The sequence below is a fragment of the Ipomoea nil genome, unplaced genomic scaffold (genome assembly GCF_001879475.1).
Source record: "Ipomoea nil cultivar Tokyo-kokei standard unplaced genomic scaffold, Asagao_1.1 scaffold0380, whole genome shotgun sequence".
NCBI lineage: Eukaryota > Viridiplantae > Streptophyta > Magnoliopsida > Solanales > Convolvulaceae > Ipomoea > Ipomoea nil.
In genome coordinates this window covers 338,717-355,961 of record NW_017616808.1, presented here as the reverse complement: position 1 = coordinate 355,961, position 17,245 = coordinate 338,717, and the positions used below count along the sequence as shown (strand labels likewise).

At 33.0% G+C, this 17,245-nt stretch overlaps 2 protein-coding genes across 2 annotated transcripts; both read left to right on the top strand.

Annotated features, from left to right (window-relative positions):
• Positions 1–6,204: 6,204 nt before the first annotated feature.
• LOC109171765 (protein trichome birefringence-like 19) lies at positions 6,205–7,715 on the top strand. Its single transcript, XM_019320828.1, has 2 exons — positions 6,205–6,693; positions 6,849–7,715. The coding sequence occupies exons 1-2, from the start codon at positions 6,253–6,255 to the stop codon at positions 7,623–7,625; spliced, it is 1,218 nt and encodes a 405-aa protein (XP_019176373.1). The 5' UTR covers positions 6,205–6,252; the 3' UTR covers positions 7,626–7,715.
• Positions 7,716–10,135: 2,420 nt separating this feature from the next.
• On the top strand, positions 10,136–13,926 carry LOC109171762 (protein trichome birefringence-like 19). The gene is made up of 2 exons (XM_019320826.1): positions 10,136–10,640; positions 13,000–13,926. The coding sequence occupies exons 1-2, from the start codon at positions 10,152–10,154 to the stop codon at positions 13,777–13,779; spliced, it is 1,269 nt and encodes a 422-aa protein (XP_019176371.1). The 5' UTR covers positions 10,136–10,151; the 3' UTR covers positions 13,780–13,926.
• Positions 13,927–17,245: the final 3,319 nt, after the last annotated feature.

The window sequence follows — 17,245 nt, the reverse complement described above, 5'->3', positions numbered from 1 at the left end:
AGACCATATGGACCATGGACTTGGGAACTGGTAGTCTCACTCTCACTGGTCCATTGACATTGAAAGTTTTATTATTCAACAAAAGCATATTCAAAAGTAATTTTTGTTTTAATCTCTACACACACATATATATATATGGTGTATAGACATAACTGGAAACTTTAATTTATACTCCGTATTTTTTATCGCTAGAAAGTGATAAAAACATAAAATTATATTTGTATTCAAAAATCGGATTTTCAACTAATTTTTTTAATCAATTTGAATATTAAAAAAAAAAATCTAACTGGCTATTTCGAACCATTAGTATGGAGTGGTAACCAAAAAAATTGCTAGAAAATTTAGACAGTTGAGTCAACCAAGTCAACTAGTGGTTGTTGGCAATTTTTGGAACGGTTGGTTGCAATTAATAAAACTTTATATATTCATTCAAGGGGAAATGACACTTTTTCCCCCTATGTTATATACTTATAGCACTTTTTCCCCCTCAATTATTTATGTAAGCACATTAGCCCCCTCAATTATTTTAAAAGTTGTGGTTTTCTCCCCTAATATATTAAATTGACATTTCTACCCTTAAAGTAAACATTTTATTTATTTTACTTCTCCAACAAATTATTGCGTATATGTAGCGATTACCACGGTTCGGTTCGAACTGAACCAGACACTATAGCAATCGAATTAAAAGTTTTCAGTTATGATTCAGATCTAGAACCCAATATTTGGATTTCAATTTATTAAATTTAAGAATAAAAAAAAAAAAACTGGATCATGAATCGACGGTTCCGAATCCCGTTCGCGATTTTGAACCGTCTTTATTTTAAAATTTTATTTTTTATTTTAAAATAGTTTAAATTCAACAATAAATGTATTTTATTTTTTCAGTTTGGAACATGAACCGCCCATTCCAGTTCGTGATTTTAATAAACTCTAAATATCGCGTTTTGATTATAAATTGTAATTGGAATATTTTGGTTTGGTTACTATAGTATCTGGTTTGAACCAAATTATAGTAATAATTTATTGGAGAATAAAAATAAATGAAATATTTATTTTAAGGGTAAATATGTCCATTTAACATTTCAGGGGAAAAAAGAGCCACTTAAATAATTGAGGGAGAAAAAGTGCTATAAGTATATAACATAGGGGGAAAAAGTGCCATTTTACCTTCATTCAATATACACATTGTACTGACATAGTTAAAACTCTCTTATTTTTGTTTCACTTTTTTCTGTCCATTAAAAAAGTAAATTGAAATTTAAGATTCTTTTTTAGACTTTTCAAACTATCACTTGTGGTGGTAGGAAAATTACATAACCTTTGCAAAATATCTAATTTCCATCCACTTTATTTAGTTGTCAAAAATGTTTCGTGGTCAATTTGAAATTTGATTTTTTTAAAAAATACTTTTTATATAATGAAAATAGAAAGATTGTTGTTCCCAATGTTGAATCTCCAACCCTAAGGGCACTCCATATCCCGGTCGACAGAGCATATAGAAGAATATAAATCATGACACCTCAGCTGAACACATAGGCCGGCTAGAATTTGCTTATTGCGTTTACCGTGCACAAGGAGCCTCACTCACTTTGAGAGGTTGTTCTCACACTGTCGTTGATGAGACTCAATCCCGAATCATTGTTCTCAAACTTCAGCCATGTGACCAACTGAATTGGTCATGCGGGCACGGAAATGGAAAAATAAGGAGAGGAAGAGAGAGAAAAAAAATCATAAACGTAGACAGGTCATAGACTCATGGTTGCTATAAATTTTTGACAATCATGGCTAATTTTTTAATTTATAATTTATTGGTAATTATTGGTATTATAGTATCTGGTCAAATATACAAGGTGCTTAAACACCTCTAGCGTTTAATTCATCACATTTTTTATTAAAAAAAAAAATCTTGATTTTATAGAACTTTTTCTTCAATGAAATCTGATCCCCTCATCAGATCAAATAACATTCCAACTAATAACTCTTTTCCTTGCCTAGCATGACTTTCGCAAATTATATCGCAAATCAAAGTCTCAATCCTTTAATTATTATAATATTTGTGGATGAAGTGTTATTTTCATTGGGATACATTTACTCATCACGCAATCATTTTAGGTTGATGAAATTTTCAAACATTCTAATATTCTATGGAGGGTTTTGGGCTCAGCTTGCAACTGCGATGGAGTGTTACTTTAGCTTACAATTTATTTATTTTAAAAAATACAAGTTGTTAAGACTTCAAAATCCAATGGGATTAATCTATGGGTTTATGGGAATAACCAATATTAGAAAGATGGTCTGGAGTAAGTACTACATTTATAAGAATAAATCATTATATGAAATCTAATTTTGTAAAATTAAAAATTTATCACTTTGACTAATTCTTTTCAGATAAATTTTATTTTGTTCCCAATAATGTCATAATGAAACATGCCATAAGTAAAGGAAAAATATTTAAAAAATAGCCTTATACATTATTAATATAATGTAGGTGGAATAAGTCGATAAAACATAATAAAAATAAAAACAACGGGATTTTAATTTATGAGAAAATAATGCCGAAGCGAAAATCTAAGTCGTGTGTATTACACACTTTTAGTCGTGCGTACTACGTACACATTCTTCTTAAAATCAATTCGCTACCTCACAATGTTACTAGGAGTGTTAGTTATTGTAGTATTAGCCTCCTAAAATAAAATTGATTACAACACTATTTTGAGCACTAAAAAGTAATGCTTTTGGCAAACTTAAACATACAACAAGTGAGCACTTCATAATTTTTATATCGAATTGTTGCATAAATTTTTCAATGAAGAAAAATGATTTATGTGAGAGAGAGAGAGATGAAATTCAAGATTTTTGGAAGTTCAACTAGCTAGCATCAAAAACATTTAGCCCAATACATGTTTTAAGGCAAATTATGATATGCAACCGTGTGTACCATGCATGGTGTACACGAAATTGGATCCATAATTTTTATATTATAGATTCATAATTTTTATATTATGGATCCATAATTTCTATACTATAGATTCATAATTTCTATGCTATAGATTCATAATTATTGAACTCTATATTCACAATTACAAAACTCTATGTTCATAATTTTCAATGTTCATATTCCTAATTGTTGAACTCTGTATTCACAAATCACTGAACTATATGTTCATAATTTGATAACTATACAGTACAAAAATTATGAATCTACAATATATAAATTATAAATCTATAGTATAGAAATTATGAATCCAATTTCGTGTGCACCTTGCATGGTGCACACGGTTACACAGCATAACGCTCCATGTTTTAATTGGAGAAAATGGAATTTATTAGCCGTAAGAACATTCCACAAATTAAGTTCCTAGCCCATATAAAAAATGCTAGTGGGATGAGTAGTGTGGGAGCAATGTAACCCCTTAAAGTGAGTGGGGCTCATCATTGTGTGCAGTAAACAAAGATCTAGCTTCTGTATTCAGTTGAGTTATCATAATTTACATCCTTCTAAATGTTCTGGCGGACCGGGAGCATGAGACACTTAAAATTGGAGATTCAACCTTTTGGAAGAATATAAAAAATGCTAGTGGAGATGAGTAGGTTGAAAGAATAAATGAGAGAAGAAGTCACTTGCAGGATCCTAAGTAAATGCTGTGGGGCTGAAGTAATCCAAAACTTTGATGGGAGATTAATATCAAATGCAGAAAGAAACAAACCCAAGCTTGTTACCATGGACAAGGAGAATTTGAATAGCTGAAACGACCAGCTAGACAACATTCAAGTTGAGATAGATGCGCAAGTCAACAGTTGGCTGGTATTCAACTATTGTTTACGTACCAAAAATGATAAGTGTACTTACGTTATTGTTATGAATTAATCAGAACACGTATATTGCATATACGAATATTTTATATGTGTGGTTAATTTTTATATACTTTTAATTAATTATGATATTGTATAGGTCAAAAAAATTAATTATAATACATTATATTTCGTGAAAAAAAAAACATTATTGGAATATTTATTAACACCAAACCTTTGACGACAGCGATTGTTATAGGGCTGCTGTAACTTGTAAGCCTGAAAAGAAGAAAAACTATGGAGATATTAAAATAATAATAATAATAATAATAATAATAATAATAATAATAATAATAATAATAATAATAATAAATAAATAAAACTAGGAAAAGGACAGGGTAGTAAGTGGTAAGCGCCATCTGAAATTGACGCCGTCTCCTTTGACGTGGACTAAAAATTTAGACGACCTGATTTTTACATTTCATTTGATATAAAAGTTTGAGTTCTTTTTAAAGTGTTATTCGTATTAAAATATCTAATATAATTTTAAAATAATTTTTTTTTCATCTCTTGACTGAAACTATTTGTAATTTAATTTTTCATAATATTATATTTTTTTTGAATGCTACTAAAAATAATACCTCCACTAAAATTCGAACTCACAATCTTTCAAATGAAAATCTAACCCGGATACCATTAAACCACATAGTCCTAGTTCATAATATTATATTTAATATTAATATATAAAATTTATATATTTAGAAATTATATTAAAAGTATTATTAAATATGAAAAAATTAGATTTAAAATATTAAAAAATATTTTTTTTAAAACAAAAATTAATTTGATCAATGAATAATAAAAAATATAAATAAAATGAAATATAGAATATATAATTGTACTTGATTAAAAAATTATCAGAACTCTGAAATATTTTCTTTCAATAAAAAACTTAAAGAAGAATTTGTTGTGGGTATAATAAAAACTTTTGAAATATGTTTGAAAATCAAATTCAATTATAAGTCGATTTTCATTGGCTGATTATAGGATTAAATCATTTCATGATTTACCTTAAAAAAATAAGATGAGTAGTTAATCAGAACACTTCTAATAAGCGATATTTGTCTCAAAGAGGAAAAGAGAAAAGTATACTCCAATCACATCCTTTACTTTCAAGTTTCAAATCCATCGTTAGGAGAAAATGAGGAAAAGAGAAAATTATGATTTGTTTAGGCAATTAACACCTCACCCTATTGTGGTATTTCATTGGCAAAATAGAGAATTGGCAATCTTTTTTCTTTAAATTTTTCATCTTTAAATTGTGGTACATCGTTCTTATTTTTCATACACGAAACTGTTAAAATTATGTTTTTTATTTTACACATGAAAAAATTGAGACTAAAGATTATAACTAAAATATCATGTACTAAATAATATTTTAATTGAGTTTAATAATTTTAGTGATCTAGATATTAAAACTACATTTTCTTTTAAAGAGTTATGGATGTATATTGCAACAATAAAAAAAATTAAAAAAAGACTAAAATCGTTAGTAAAGAATTGATGAGGACATGGATCCCGTGTGGCTATTTTATTGGGAAAGTGTTGGCCAAGCACCCCATTTTTATTTCTCAGGAAAGAATGAAGAATGGAACATAATATTAAAGAAAATGCAACCAATAAGATTCAAACCTATAACCTATGGGCTAACAACACAAGTACTAACCACCCAAGCCACTCAAGATCTTATATATTATACGGAAAGAAGCTCCACTTATGCATGGGAAGTACACCGGAAGCAAATACTGGGAAGACACGTGTGACTAAGAATGAAGGTTGTCCGATGTGTAGGCAGGAAGCTCCACTTATATGCATGGAAGTGCACTAGAAGCAAAATAGTGGGAGGACACGTGTGTGATCAAGAATGATGGTTGCCGGATGCCGTACATTTGTCAGCCATAAGTGAGTTCTTCAACAATATAAATATGGTGCCTTGTCCCCCTTTTAAGACATCATCCCTCTAGTGGTATGAGTTTCTAACCTTCAACCAATACACCCGTGGGATTCCGCTTTTGAACGTAGCCCCCCGAGTAATAATACTACCCTTTCTTATCCCTATCAACAAAACCATCAAGAATAATTGAGTGATTAAAAATGTATTTTTTTCTTTTTGTTTAATATTGTTCAAAGATACTAAACGTAATTGATTTCGATTCTAATCCCAATCTCAATATTTGACCAAAATTAAATGTATCAATCAAGCATGTTTTTGTTTGTTAAGCCATGTGGATTATGCAAATAGGGTATCAACGAAGGGTCTTAGTCAAGAACAATCAATAGAAGCTTGGTTTGGCTAGCTAGTATATGTGTATAAAATATAAGATGAAGTAATCTTGAACATGATAGAACATCCTCTGCAAAAAAAAAAACAAAACAAAACAAAAAAAACAAAAAACCGAAATGAGGGACAGTGGAGCAGAGTCTCCGAGGAGACGAGTTTTGGGAGCGTTTAGGAAGGCTGTCCTGCCAATCTCCACAACTCTTGTCATCTTCGCAACCTTCTGCTTCACCTCCTATAATATCTCCGATTCCCTTCTCCAATCTTTCAACTTATTCCCCGGCGGCGAGTGTAACATCTTCAAGGGGAACTGGGTTCCGTTCCCGGAAGGCCCGTACTACACGAACGCCACCAAGTGTGACATCGAGGATCGCCAGAACTGCATGAAGTTTGGGAGACCGGACACTGGGTTTTTGAAATGGAGGTGGCAACCGGACCGGTGTGAGCTGCCTCTATTCGATGGCCGGCAGTTCTTGGAGCTTGTTCGAGGCAAGACTATGGCTTTCGTCGGCGACTCCGTCGCTAGAAACCAAATGCAATCGCTCAAGTGCCTCTTGGCTAGCGTAAGTGCCCCATATAACCATCCAACTATTAGCTTAGACTTTTAGTTGAGATGGAGTACATGCTTCAATTTGGTATCAGAGTCACACCAGGTCTCATCGCTTCAATTCCCCGCGTTTGCTTTGAAACTTTTTATGATCTAACAAGATTTTTGCAGGTTGCCGATCCTGTAAAGGTTTCTGATGCGGCAGTTGGGCGGTGGGTATACAAGGAATACAATTTCACGCTACTTTCATTCTGGTCGCCGCACATCGTGAAAGCCAAAGACGCCGATCCTTTATGGGTTTCGCCGGACAGCCTTATGAACCTTTACACGGACGAACCAGACAGGCTGTGGGCGGACGAAATGGCAAATGCAGACGTCGTGATTTTCTCGGCGGGGCAATGGTTTTTCCGGCCATTTTTCTACTACAAAAACGGGAAAATCGTGGGGTGCCATAGATGCAACGAAACCGCCATCAAGAAGCGCAACCATTACTTCGGATACGGGCTGGCGTTTCGCACGGCCTTCAAGACTCTGTTAGACCACGAAAAGTTCAGGGGGCTGGTGATTCTGCGGACGTTCTCGCCGGCCCACTTCGAGAACGGAGAATGGAACAGCGGCGGGAACTGCGTGAGGACTCGGCCGTTCACAAAGCGGCAGATGAAGCTGGAGGGGTACACCTTAGAGATGTACTTGACTCAGGTGAGGGAATTCATGGCGGCCAAAAGGGAAGGGAGTAAAAAAGGGGTGAGGTTCAGGTTGCTGGACACCACTGAATCCATGGTTCTCAGACCCGATGGACACCCGAACCATTATGGGCACTGGGCGCACGAGAACAAAACCACGGCGGATTGTGTGCATTGGTGCATGCCAGGCCCCATTGATACTTGGAATGAGTTTTTGCTTCAGGTGTTGAAGATGGAAACACCAGAATATAATCCACTGAGATGAAATTAAGTACAGATAAGTAAATTGCAGCCTTGAATTGGAATTTGGAAGCCATAGGTCTTAGTCTAATTAAGTTTGCGCTTCTTTCACTTTTCTCTGCTGTGGACTGGGTTGGGGTTTATTTGAAGTAGAAGATGTTCATACATTCAAACAATTGTAAGTGCACTATAGTGGTCAACTTGAGTATTTAAATAAAAACTATTTAAAGTTGTAGAATATGTTGAGAAAAATAGCATAAAATGACATTTTAAGTGACTATTTTGTGATACAAATATATGTGATTCACCATCAATTTGGGTCGGGTCAAATGGTAAAAGCTATATAAGTGAATAGTTGTTATGCTTAAAAGTGTTTGATACAATTTGCTTTTTGATAAACTAATAAATGTAAAAAGATTAAAATGACATCTTCATAAAATTTAAATAGTTTTAAATTTAAATTGGTTTGTTTACCTATTAAAATTTAACATTTTGAAATAAAACTATTAACATAATCATGATTTAGGATCCCATAATGAAGTAGCAATATTGTTCCGAATCTCCTTCATCTCAATAGAGGTAATGGAGATATTACTACTATTGAATATTGAAGTTTATCGGGTGGTATATAATCTGGATGCTGCTCAAGCACATTAATTAAATATCTTGTCATCTTGTGAATTCTTTCGAATATAATTATGTAATGCAAATGTGGCTATAATAACATCAATTTGGATCTACACACTAAACTATGACATTTTAACAAGCATCTTCCATCTCTTCTTTAATACTCCAAACGATCTCTCAATACAACTTTAAAGAAAAGAATGCGCACAATTAAATGCTTCTTGAGCATTTATTAGCGACCCTTGTTCAAATTGAGTTTGATGATACATTATTTTTAGATAGAGTTAATACCCAAAATCGTCCTCGACTATAGTGGTTTTTCTCAATTTCGTCCTAAACGACTTTGGTGACCTAATATCGTCCCAGACTTTTGTGTTTTGTGCAATTTTGTCCCAGACTTTTGTGCTTTTGCTCAATTTAGTCCATCATTTGTTATTTTGTCCATTTGGTGTTAAATAAATAGACAATTAAGTAATTTTAATATTGGCATCTCTTTACTCATAAACATGTGAACTGCGAAATCCCCCTTTTTTTTTACGAATTACTCCTAAAACTGCGAATATAAAATTTGATTTGCAGGTCCGGGAGTAATTCTTGGTGTAATTCGTACAAGACAGAGGAATTTCGCACTTCACAAGTTGAAAGTAAAGAAAGATCAATATTGACATTACTGAATTGTCCCTTTATTTAACACCAATTTGACGGAATAACGAATGGAGGACGAAATTGAGCGAAACACAAAAGTCTGGGACGCTATTAGGTCACCAAAGTCGTTTAGGACGAAATTGAGAAAAACCACTATAGTCGAGGACGATTTTGGGTATTAACTCTTTTTAGATACGAGACAACTAGAAGATGGCACACAATTTGCATACCCTGCCGCCCACTTTCAATTCTCTAGGCTTGGCATTTCTGTATCACTTAGGTATCTTTAAGTTTGGTTCAAATTCCGCCGAACAACAATTCGAATCATTGGTAATAACCATAATATGGTCACTCATTCACTCATGCTCATACTATCATATGTCAATTATTATATGTCCATAATTAAACATGAATTCTGTATATTACGGACATTATTCTGTGTATTGGATCAGAGTCCACAATGCACTGTATACGAGGGTCCACGATATAGCGATTGCCAATCAACCTCACGGACCAACCATGTTACTTCTACAACAAGCAACGAAACCTCAGAGCCTAGTCTTACTAGAAATTAATTGTTATATCGTGGACTTAGATTCACTATACGCATTGTGAGCTTTGTCTAAATTATATACCTATAGTTAATATGTTATGTATATTCATTTAACAAATTATATACGATGTAATTATTGTAGTTAACATATTATATATTTTCAGTTTATTTACATATACATGATATGTTAACGGTAGATATAATCTAGGTCAAGATCTATAATGCACATAGTGATCCTGGTCCACCATATAATTTATATGCTACAATGCTAGAATGTATCCATCTTATAAAGATGTGGGAAAATTTGCTGGTTATCCGACAATTCTTATGAAATGATCATATTTAGTTATTAATTGTTAATTTAATCCTAGTCCAATGAAGGGCTAGGTTGTATTATTTATTTATTATTTGGGCCAGTATCATGGACTTTATATGCACTCTTTTGGATGCGGTTCTAACAAAACCATCAACAATAATTGAGGGATTAGAAACGTATTTTTTTCCCTTCTGTTTAATACTGTTCAAAGATGCTAAACGTAATTGATTTCGATTCTAAAGTGTATCGATTAAGCATGTTTTTGTTTATTAAGCCATGCGGATCATGCAAACAGGTAATAGGGTATCAACGAAGGGAAGAAGTCAAGAAGAATGAATTAGAAGCTTGGTTTGATGGTTTCGCTAGCTATTATATATGTGTATAAAATATAAGATGAAGTAATCTTGAACATGATAGAACATCCTCTGCAAAAACAAAAACAAAAAACCGAAATGAAGGACGACATTGGAGCAGAGCCTCCGAGGAGACGAGTTTTGGGAGCTTTTAGGAAGGCTGTCCTGCCAATCTCCATAACTCTTGTCATCTTCGCAACCTTCTGCTTCACCTCCTATAATATCTCCGATTCCCTGCTTCAATCTTTCAGCTTAATCCCCGGCGGCGGCGAGTGTAACATCTTCAAGGGGAACTGGGTTCCGTTCCCGGAAGGTCCGTACTACACGAATGCCACCAAGTGTGACATCGAGGATCGCCAGAACTGCATGAAGTTTGGGAGACCGGACACTGGGTTTTTGAAATGGAGGTGGCAACCGGACGGGTGTGAGTTGCCTCTGTTCGATGGCAGGCAGTTCTTGGAGCTTGTTCGAGGCAAGACTATGGCTTTCGTCGGCGACTCCGTTGCTAGAAACCAAATGGAGTCGCTCAAGTGCCTCTTGGCTAGCGTAAGTGCCCCATTCTTATGGGTCTAGGCGTTTATTTTTAAACTTTTTATGGTCTTCTCGGGAAAAGGTCTGTAAAGGGTCAAATCCAGAATTAGGTGGTTCGAGTTAAAAGCAATAAAAAGATCAAGTTCAATAATTGATAGTTAGGAGATTGTTAAGGGGAGGTTCCTGAAGGCTAAAATCCAAAACTCTGTATTTTGTAATTAGGGATGACAATGTGCCAAGGTGAATTGGGGAAGGCTACATCCATCACTCGATTCATCTTATATTTTCTCCAACCAACCCAGGGGCGGAGCTACAGCGGGGGCTACATCCATCACTCGATCCATCTTATATTTTCTCCAACCAACCCAGGGGCGGAGCTACAGCGGGGGCAACTGCCCCCCTTACCCCACCCCACCCCACCCCCAATATAACCTGTGTACGTAAGTGTATAATATATATATATATATATATATATATATATATATATATATATATATATATATTACAAGTTTTATTATAAGTATAAGAAAACATATTACTATTAACCAGAGTAGAGTTAGACCAGTTGGCTGAGGGCACGTTTGAACTTAAGATAAGAAATTCTAGGTTTTGAATCCTTTGTTATGCTTTTAACATAGTTTTTTCTCACTATTTCTCTATTATTAATAGATATTTTATCAAATTAATTATGTTTAATATTGTGGTTCTATTACATTGTAGTATCTGTTCATATACTGAAACACAAAGAACCAATAACGCCTCCACTGAGGCTTGAACTCATAATCTTCCAATTGGAAGTCCAACTCGGATACCATTAGACCACATAGTCCTGGTATTTTGATGTGTTTTATATTTTGCCTATATCCAACAATATTTATGGATATACTTCTTATGTGTTTCAATTTTTTTTTTTTAAAATTATCATTTTTGTTTTAATGTTTCGCCCCTACTGAAAAAAATTTCTGGATTCGTCCCTGACCCACTCCCACCCTCACCGAGTGTGGGTGCCAACTACGGATACCCACCACTTATCATCTTATTATTTTTTTTTTAAAAATATAATAATTAAATTACATATACATAATAAAAATAATAAAATTCATTAGTTATACTAAAATATAAAATAATTGAAATATACAAATCTAATAATTAAATTGTTAATTTTTAAAAATAAACTAGTTTAAATATATAAATAATAAAAAGTTACCTAAAGTTATTTTGAAACTTTTATAATCTTAACTATAATATAGACATATGGTTTGGTGAGCAGTTATTGTAACAATAATTGCTCACCAAACCATATGGTTATATTATAGTTAAGATTTATTTATTACATGGTGCATAAAAATTTAAATTAACCTTAATTCATTTTCATCTCTCTTGCCTCATCCAATCCATCCAAAAACTCACAAATAAACTTGAATTGAGATTATTCTAATGAGGTCAATCTTAAAAATTTAGTACATAGATATTACAAATTTTTAAGAACTTAGTAAACTACAATAGTAATTGAATTTCAATTTTCAAAGTCACCACGGATCAAAATTTTTAGACCTTTGAGATTTCTAACAATTTTTAGAGTCACCACGGATCAAAATTTTTAGACCTTTTAGATTTCTAACTCTAGAAATCTCAAAGGTCTACAAATTTTGATCCGTGGTGACTTTGAAAATTGTAATTCAATTACTATTGTAGTTTATTAAGTTCTTAAAAATTTGTAATATTAAATACTATGTATTAAAATTTTAATATAGTTTAAGATTTGTAGTAATCACTCACCTTAAATACCAATTCTTATTTAAATTGTAAATATATTTATGTTCATAATTATATTTTATCATAGCAATTCACACATAATTATTAAATAACAAAATTTTTATATATGAATAAATTTCATATAGGTATATTTTTATAACATATTTGCGTGCATCGCACGGGACAAATACTAGTTACCTATATATACTAGTACTACATATTTTACTATTATATATATTATATATTATATATTATATATAATATATAATATATACACACATAGTGGGTCGGGTGGACTTCTAGATGGGTTTTATATATTGAACTTGAATTTAACCCGATCCATCATAGGTTTATTTTTTTAAGATTCACCCCTGCCCACTATCACCCAAAAAAAAACTCCAATCTGGGTGAATTCGAGTGACATCCCGGGGTAGATTGAAATTGTCATCTCTATTTGTGATGATAAAGTTGTGTCTTAGCCAGCTGTGAGCTATAACTGATTAGCCAGGTGTTAGGAGGGAGAATTGTTGTGCTGGGTTAGTAAAGGGTGAATTGTTGTATGGAGACCGGTAAAGGGACGAATAGTGATAAGCGCTTCATCCTAACAAGATTTTTGCAGGTTGACCATCCTGTGAAGGTTTCTGATGGAGCAGTTGGGCGGTGGGTATACAAGGAATACAATTTCACGCTACTTTCGTTCTGGTCGCCGCACATAGTGAAAGCCAAAGACGCCGATCCTCTATGGGCTTCGGCAGACAGCCGCATGAACCTTTACACAGATGAAGCAGACAAGGTGTGGGCGGACGAGATGGCAGATGTAGACGTGGTGATTTTCTCGGCGGGGCAATGGTTCTTCCGCCCATTTTTCTACTACAAAAAGGGGAAAATCGTGGGGTGTCATATATGCAACGAAACCACCATCAAGAAGCGCAACTTTTACTTCGGATACGGGCTGGCGTTTCGCACGGCCTTCAAGACTCTGTTAGACCATGAAAAGTTCAAGGGGCTGGTGATTCTGCGGACGTTCTCGCCGGCCCACTTCGAGAATGGAGAATGGAACAAAGGCGGAAACTGCGCGAGGACTCGGCCGTTCACCAAGGGGGAGATGAAGCTAGAGGGGTTCATGTTAGAGATGTACTTGACTCAGGTGAGGGAATTCATGGCAGCCAAAAAGGAAGGGAGTAAAAAGGGGGTGAGGTTCAGGTTGCTCAACACCACTGAATCCATGGTTCTCAGACCCGAAGGACACCCCAACCATTATGGCCACTGGGCGCATGAGAACAAAACCATTGCGGATTGTGTGCATTGGTGCATGCCAGGCCCCATTGATACTTGGAATGAGTTTTTGCTTCAGGTGTTGAAGATGGAAACACCACAATATAAAAGTACAGATAAGTAAATTGCAGCCTTGAATTGGAATTTGGAAGCCATTAGTCTTCTTTCACTTTTATCTGCTGTGGTTTTATTCATTTTACTTGTTTAGAGTGGACTGGGTTGGGGTTTATTTGAAGTAGAAGATGTTCATACATTCAAACAACTGTAAGTGCGTGGCCAATTTTGAGTATATATTTAAATAAAAACTGTTTAAAGTTGTAGAATATGTTGGGAAAAATAACATAAAATGAAATTTTAAATGGTTATTTTGTAGCACAAATATATGTGGATTCACTCTCAATTTGAGTCGGGTCAAAGTGGATTTAGATTCTTCCTAGTAAGAAGAAACGATTGATATATTATACGTTCAAAACAGACAGTGGGTAGATGAGTCTCAAAGTAGACTCATTTGAGTTTGAAAAATAGAGGTAGAAAGGCTTTGGAAGAAACATTTGTCTCACATTAGTTTGCAAAGTGAGCTTAACACAGTTACACCCCTATATATACAAGACCATTTTATAAAATAAAATTGAATTGTATAATATAGATACGCTTAAGATGTCTATATTAATACAAACTTTAAAAGTCAATAATGAGTTTAAAAACTCAAAACAATAAATTTAAATAAAAATATAATTTATTTATATTCTCATTAGGTGTCGGGGCAAGTCAACTTGTGTGCAAGCTATGCCCATTTTGACAATTCTATTAATAGATGATTTAGGTTATTTTGACCACTAAGACTATGTGGTTTAATGGTATCTGGGTTGGACTTCCACTTGGAAGGTTGTGAGTTTGAGCTGTTATTGATTTTTTGTGTTTCAGTAGGTTGAGAAAGTATATGAATAGATAAAAAAAAAAAACGTTATTTTGACCAAAACTTTGACTAGAGTAGGTAAGTTTGATATGAAGTGCCATCAGAGACCACATGATCCTTTTCACTTGTCCACTTGTTTTTGAGTTAAGATTGGACTGTCATAATTAGAGGTGTATGTAAGTCAAGTTACTCGAATTTGTTTTGATAAATGTTTGAACTTGATGTGATCATTGTTGAAATGAATTTGAACTTGAATAATTTGACTAACAAATCAAGTAAAATTCAAACATTTTAACATTCAACTCGAACCGCTCATGAGACATAAGATTAAATGTTGTCACTATAATTTGTCGTAAATTTATTTTTATTTTTTGTAACAAATATTTAAAAATAGCATTTATTAAAAGTAATCGAACTAAACTCAAATAGCTCAATACTTAAACAAGTTGAATTAAAATTGGAAAAAAAAAAAAAAACCGTTGAACTTGAATTTTAATTTTTTTTTTTTATAGTCAATCTAAGTTTTGAGTATAACCTTTCAAATTTTACTTGGGTAGTTTGAGTTACACCCTCCATCACAATTGCTCCTGAGTCTTTTAAAATAAATTTTTTTTTAAACTACTATTGATATTGTTACAATATAACACTGCTCATAACTACTTTCTATTTTTATTTCTTTTTTTTTTTATGTGAGAAGGAAGGGGATATCCAAAAAGAGGAAATAGACGTAAGCTATTACAAACTATGCGTAAAACGCCATGAAGGAAGGCCTGCAATATCATCTTCAAGTAGTGCGCCAACCTCATCTGGAGGGTCAGTGAGAGACAGAAGGCCATAATCATGGTTGAGCGCCATCTTTGCTAGTGCATCAGCCACACGATTCTGCTCACGGTTGATAACTGATATCTGCCAAAAGTTAAAGGCACGAAGTTCCCTTTTACATGCTTCAAGAACGTTATGAGCAGCTAAACAGGAGATTTGCGAATTATTCAGGAATTCCACAGCTTCGCAAATTGTCAAATACTCAAATTTATGGTTTTGACTTTTGAGTTTAATTTATTGTTGGACTGGAAATGTGGGCTTGGTATACCCAACTCAAGGAGCCCAACAATCAATAAACCTCATAGAACCAACCTGGTTACTTCTACAACGTTCAGCATTAGCTGATTATAAAAAGTATTTGGTAAATTAGTTGTTAGCTGATAACTGATTAAATGTAAAATTATTTTCTCAAAAAGTTAATTGAAAAAGTTGTTTTGAGTAATTTTTTGAATTTTAGCATTTTGAAGTAATAAGTTGTTACAAAAAAACTAATTAATTAAACACTTATATTGGTTGTTTAATCGAATCAAACGGCTAATAGTGATCAAATAAGTTAAAATTGACTGATAAGCTAACTATGTTACCAAACATAACCAATGTATATATTCATTTAACAAATTATACACGAATGTAAATATTGTAGTTAGCATATTATATATTTTCAGTTTATTTATATGTACATAATATGTTAACCACAAATATATAATCTAGGTCAAGATCTATAATGTACATAGTGGCCTGGTCCACAATATAATTTATATGCTAGACTGTATCCATCTTATAAAGATGTAGGAAAATTTGCTGGTTATCCCACAATTCTTATGAAATGATCATATTTAGTTAGTAATTGCTAATTTAATCCTATTTAGTCCATGGCATACTAATATTGTTAAATTTAGTAATCTACGGAGTACAATTTTTATTAAATTAACATTGATTTTTATTAAAATTTAATAATTTTACAAATTTAATTTTCTCTTTTCACAGTGTTAATAAATGATATAACAACAACAACAACAACAAAAAAAAAAAAAAAATTGATAGACATTTTTAATAAAAATATTGCTTTTTCTATGTTATATCATTTATTATAACTTTTATCAACAATTTTAAAGAAGGGATAGAATATTAAAATTGTGGAATCATCTTATTGTTGAATTACTTCAAAAATTAAAGTTAATTGAATTGAAATTGTAATACAAGATCAAATATATCAATACTAGTAAAATTGTAGGACTAAACTTGATCAAATTAAAAATAAAAAACTAAATACTATAGTATTATAATCGTCGTGATACTAAAGTGAAATTTTTTTTCCCTACAGAATTGAGGCTTGAGCATTAGATCTTTGAACAACATTTTGCCATTCCATTCATTTTGCTTCATTTAGCTCAACAATCAACAAACCTCATGAACATACAGTCTTCTATGATGATTTTGACTTTTCCAAAGCCCAACAGATTAAAGCAATAGAGAAATATTTTGGAATTTTGTTAGATTAATCTGCAAATCATTTTTCGAGTTTTCAGTGTTTGTCAAGAAAAAGAAAATGATGGGCAACAGAAATTGATTTCCGGTCAAAGGAAAAACAAAGTCGCTTTTTCGAAAAATGACTTCCACTTTTTTTTTTTTTTTTTTTTTTAAGGGAAGTCATTTTTCAGGATTCCATTTCCTCTCTTGCGCATCTTCATCTTTCATAGCTTGACTCCATCTTCTTCCGACCAAAGAGAAACTGCAACTTCTTCACCTTCTTGTCCATAGTCAAAATTTGGTTTTCAGTGACCAGTGCCAAAAACCATAGCCAGAGCTCCGATTTCAGAAACCATATGAAATTTTGGTTTTTGTCGAAAAC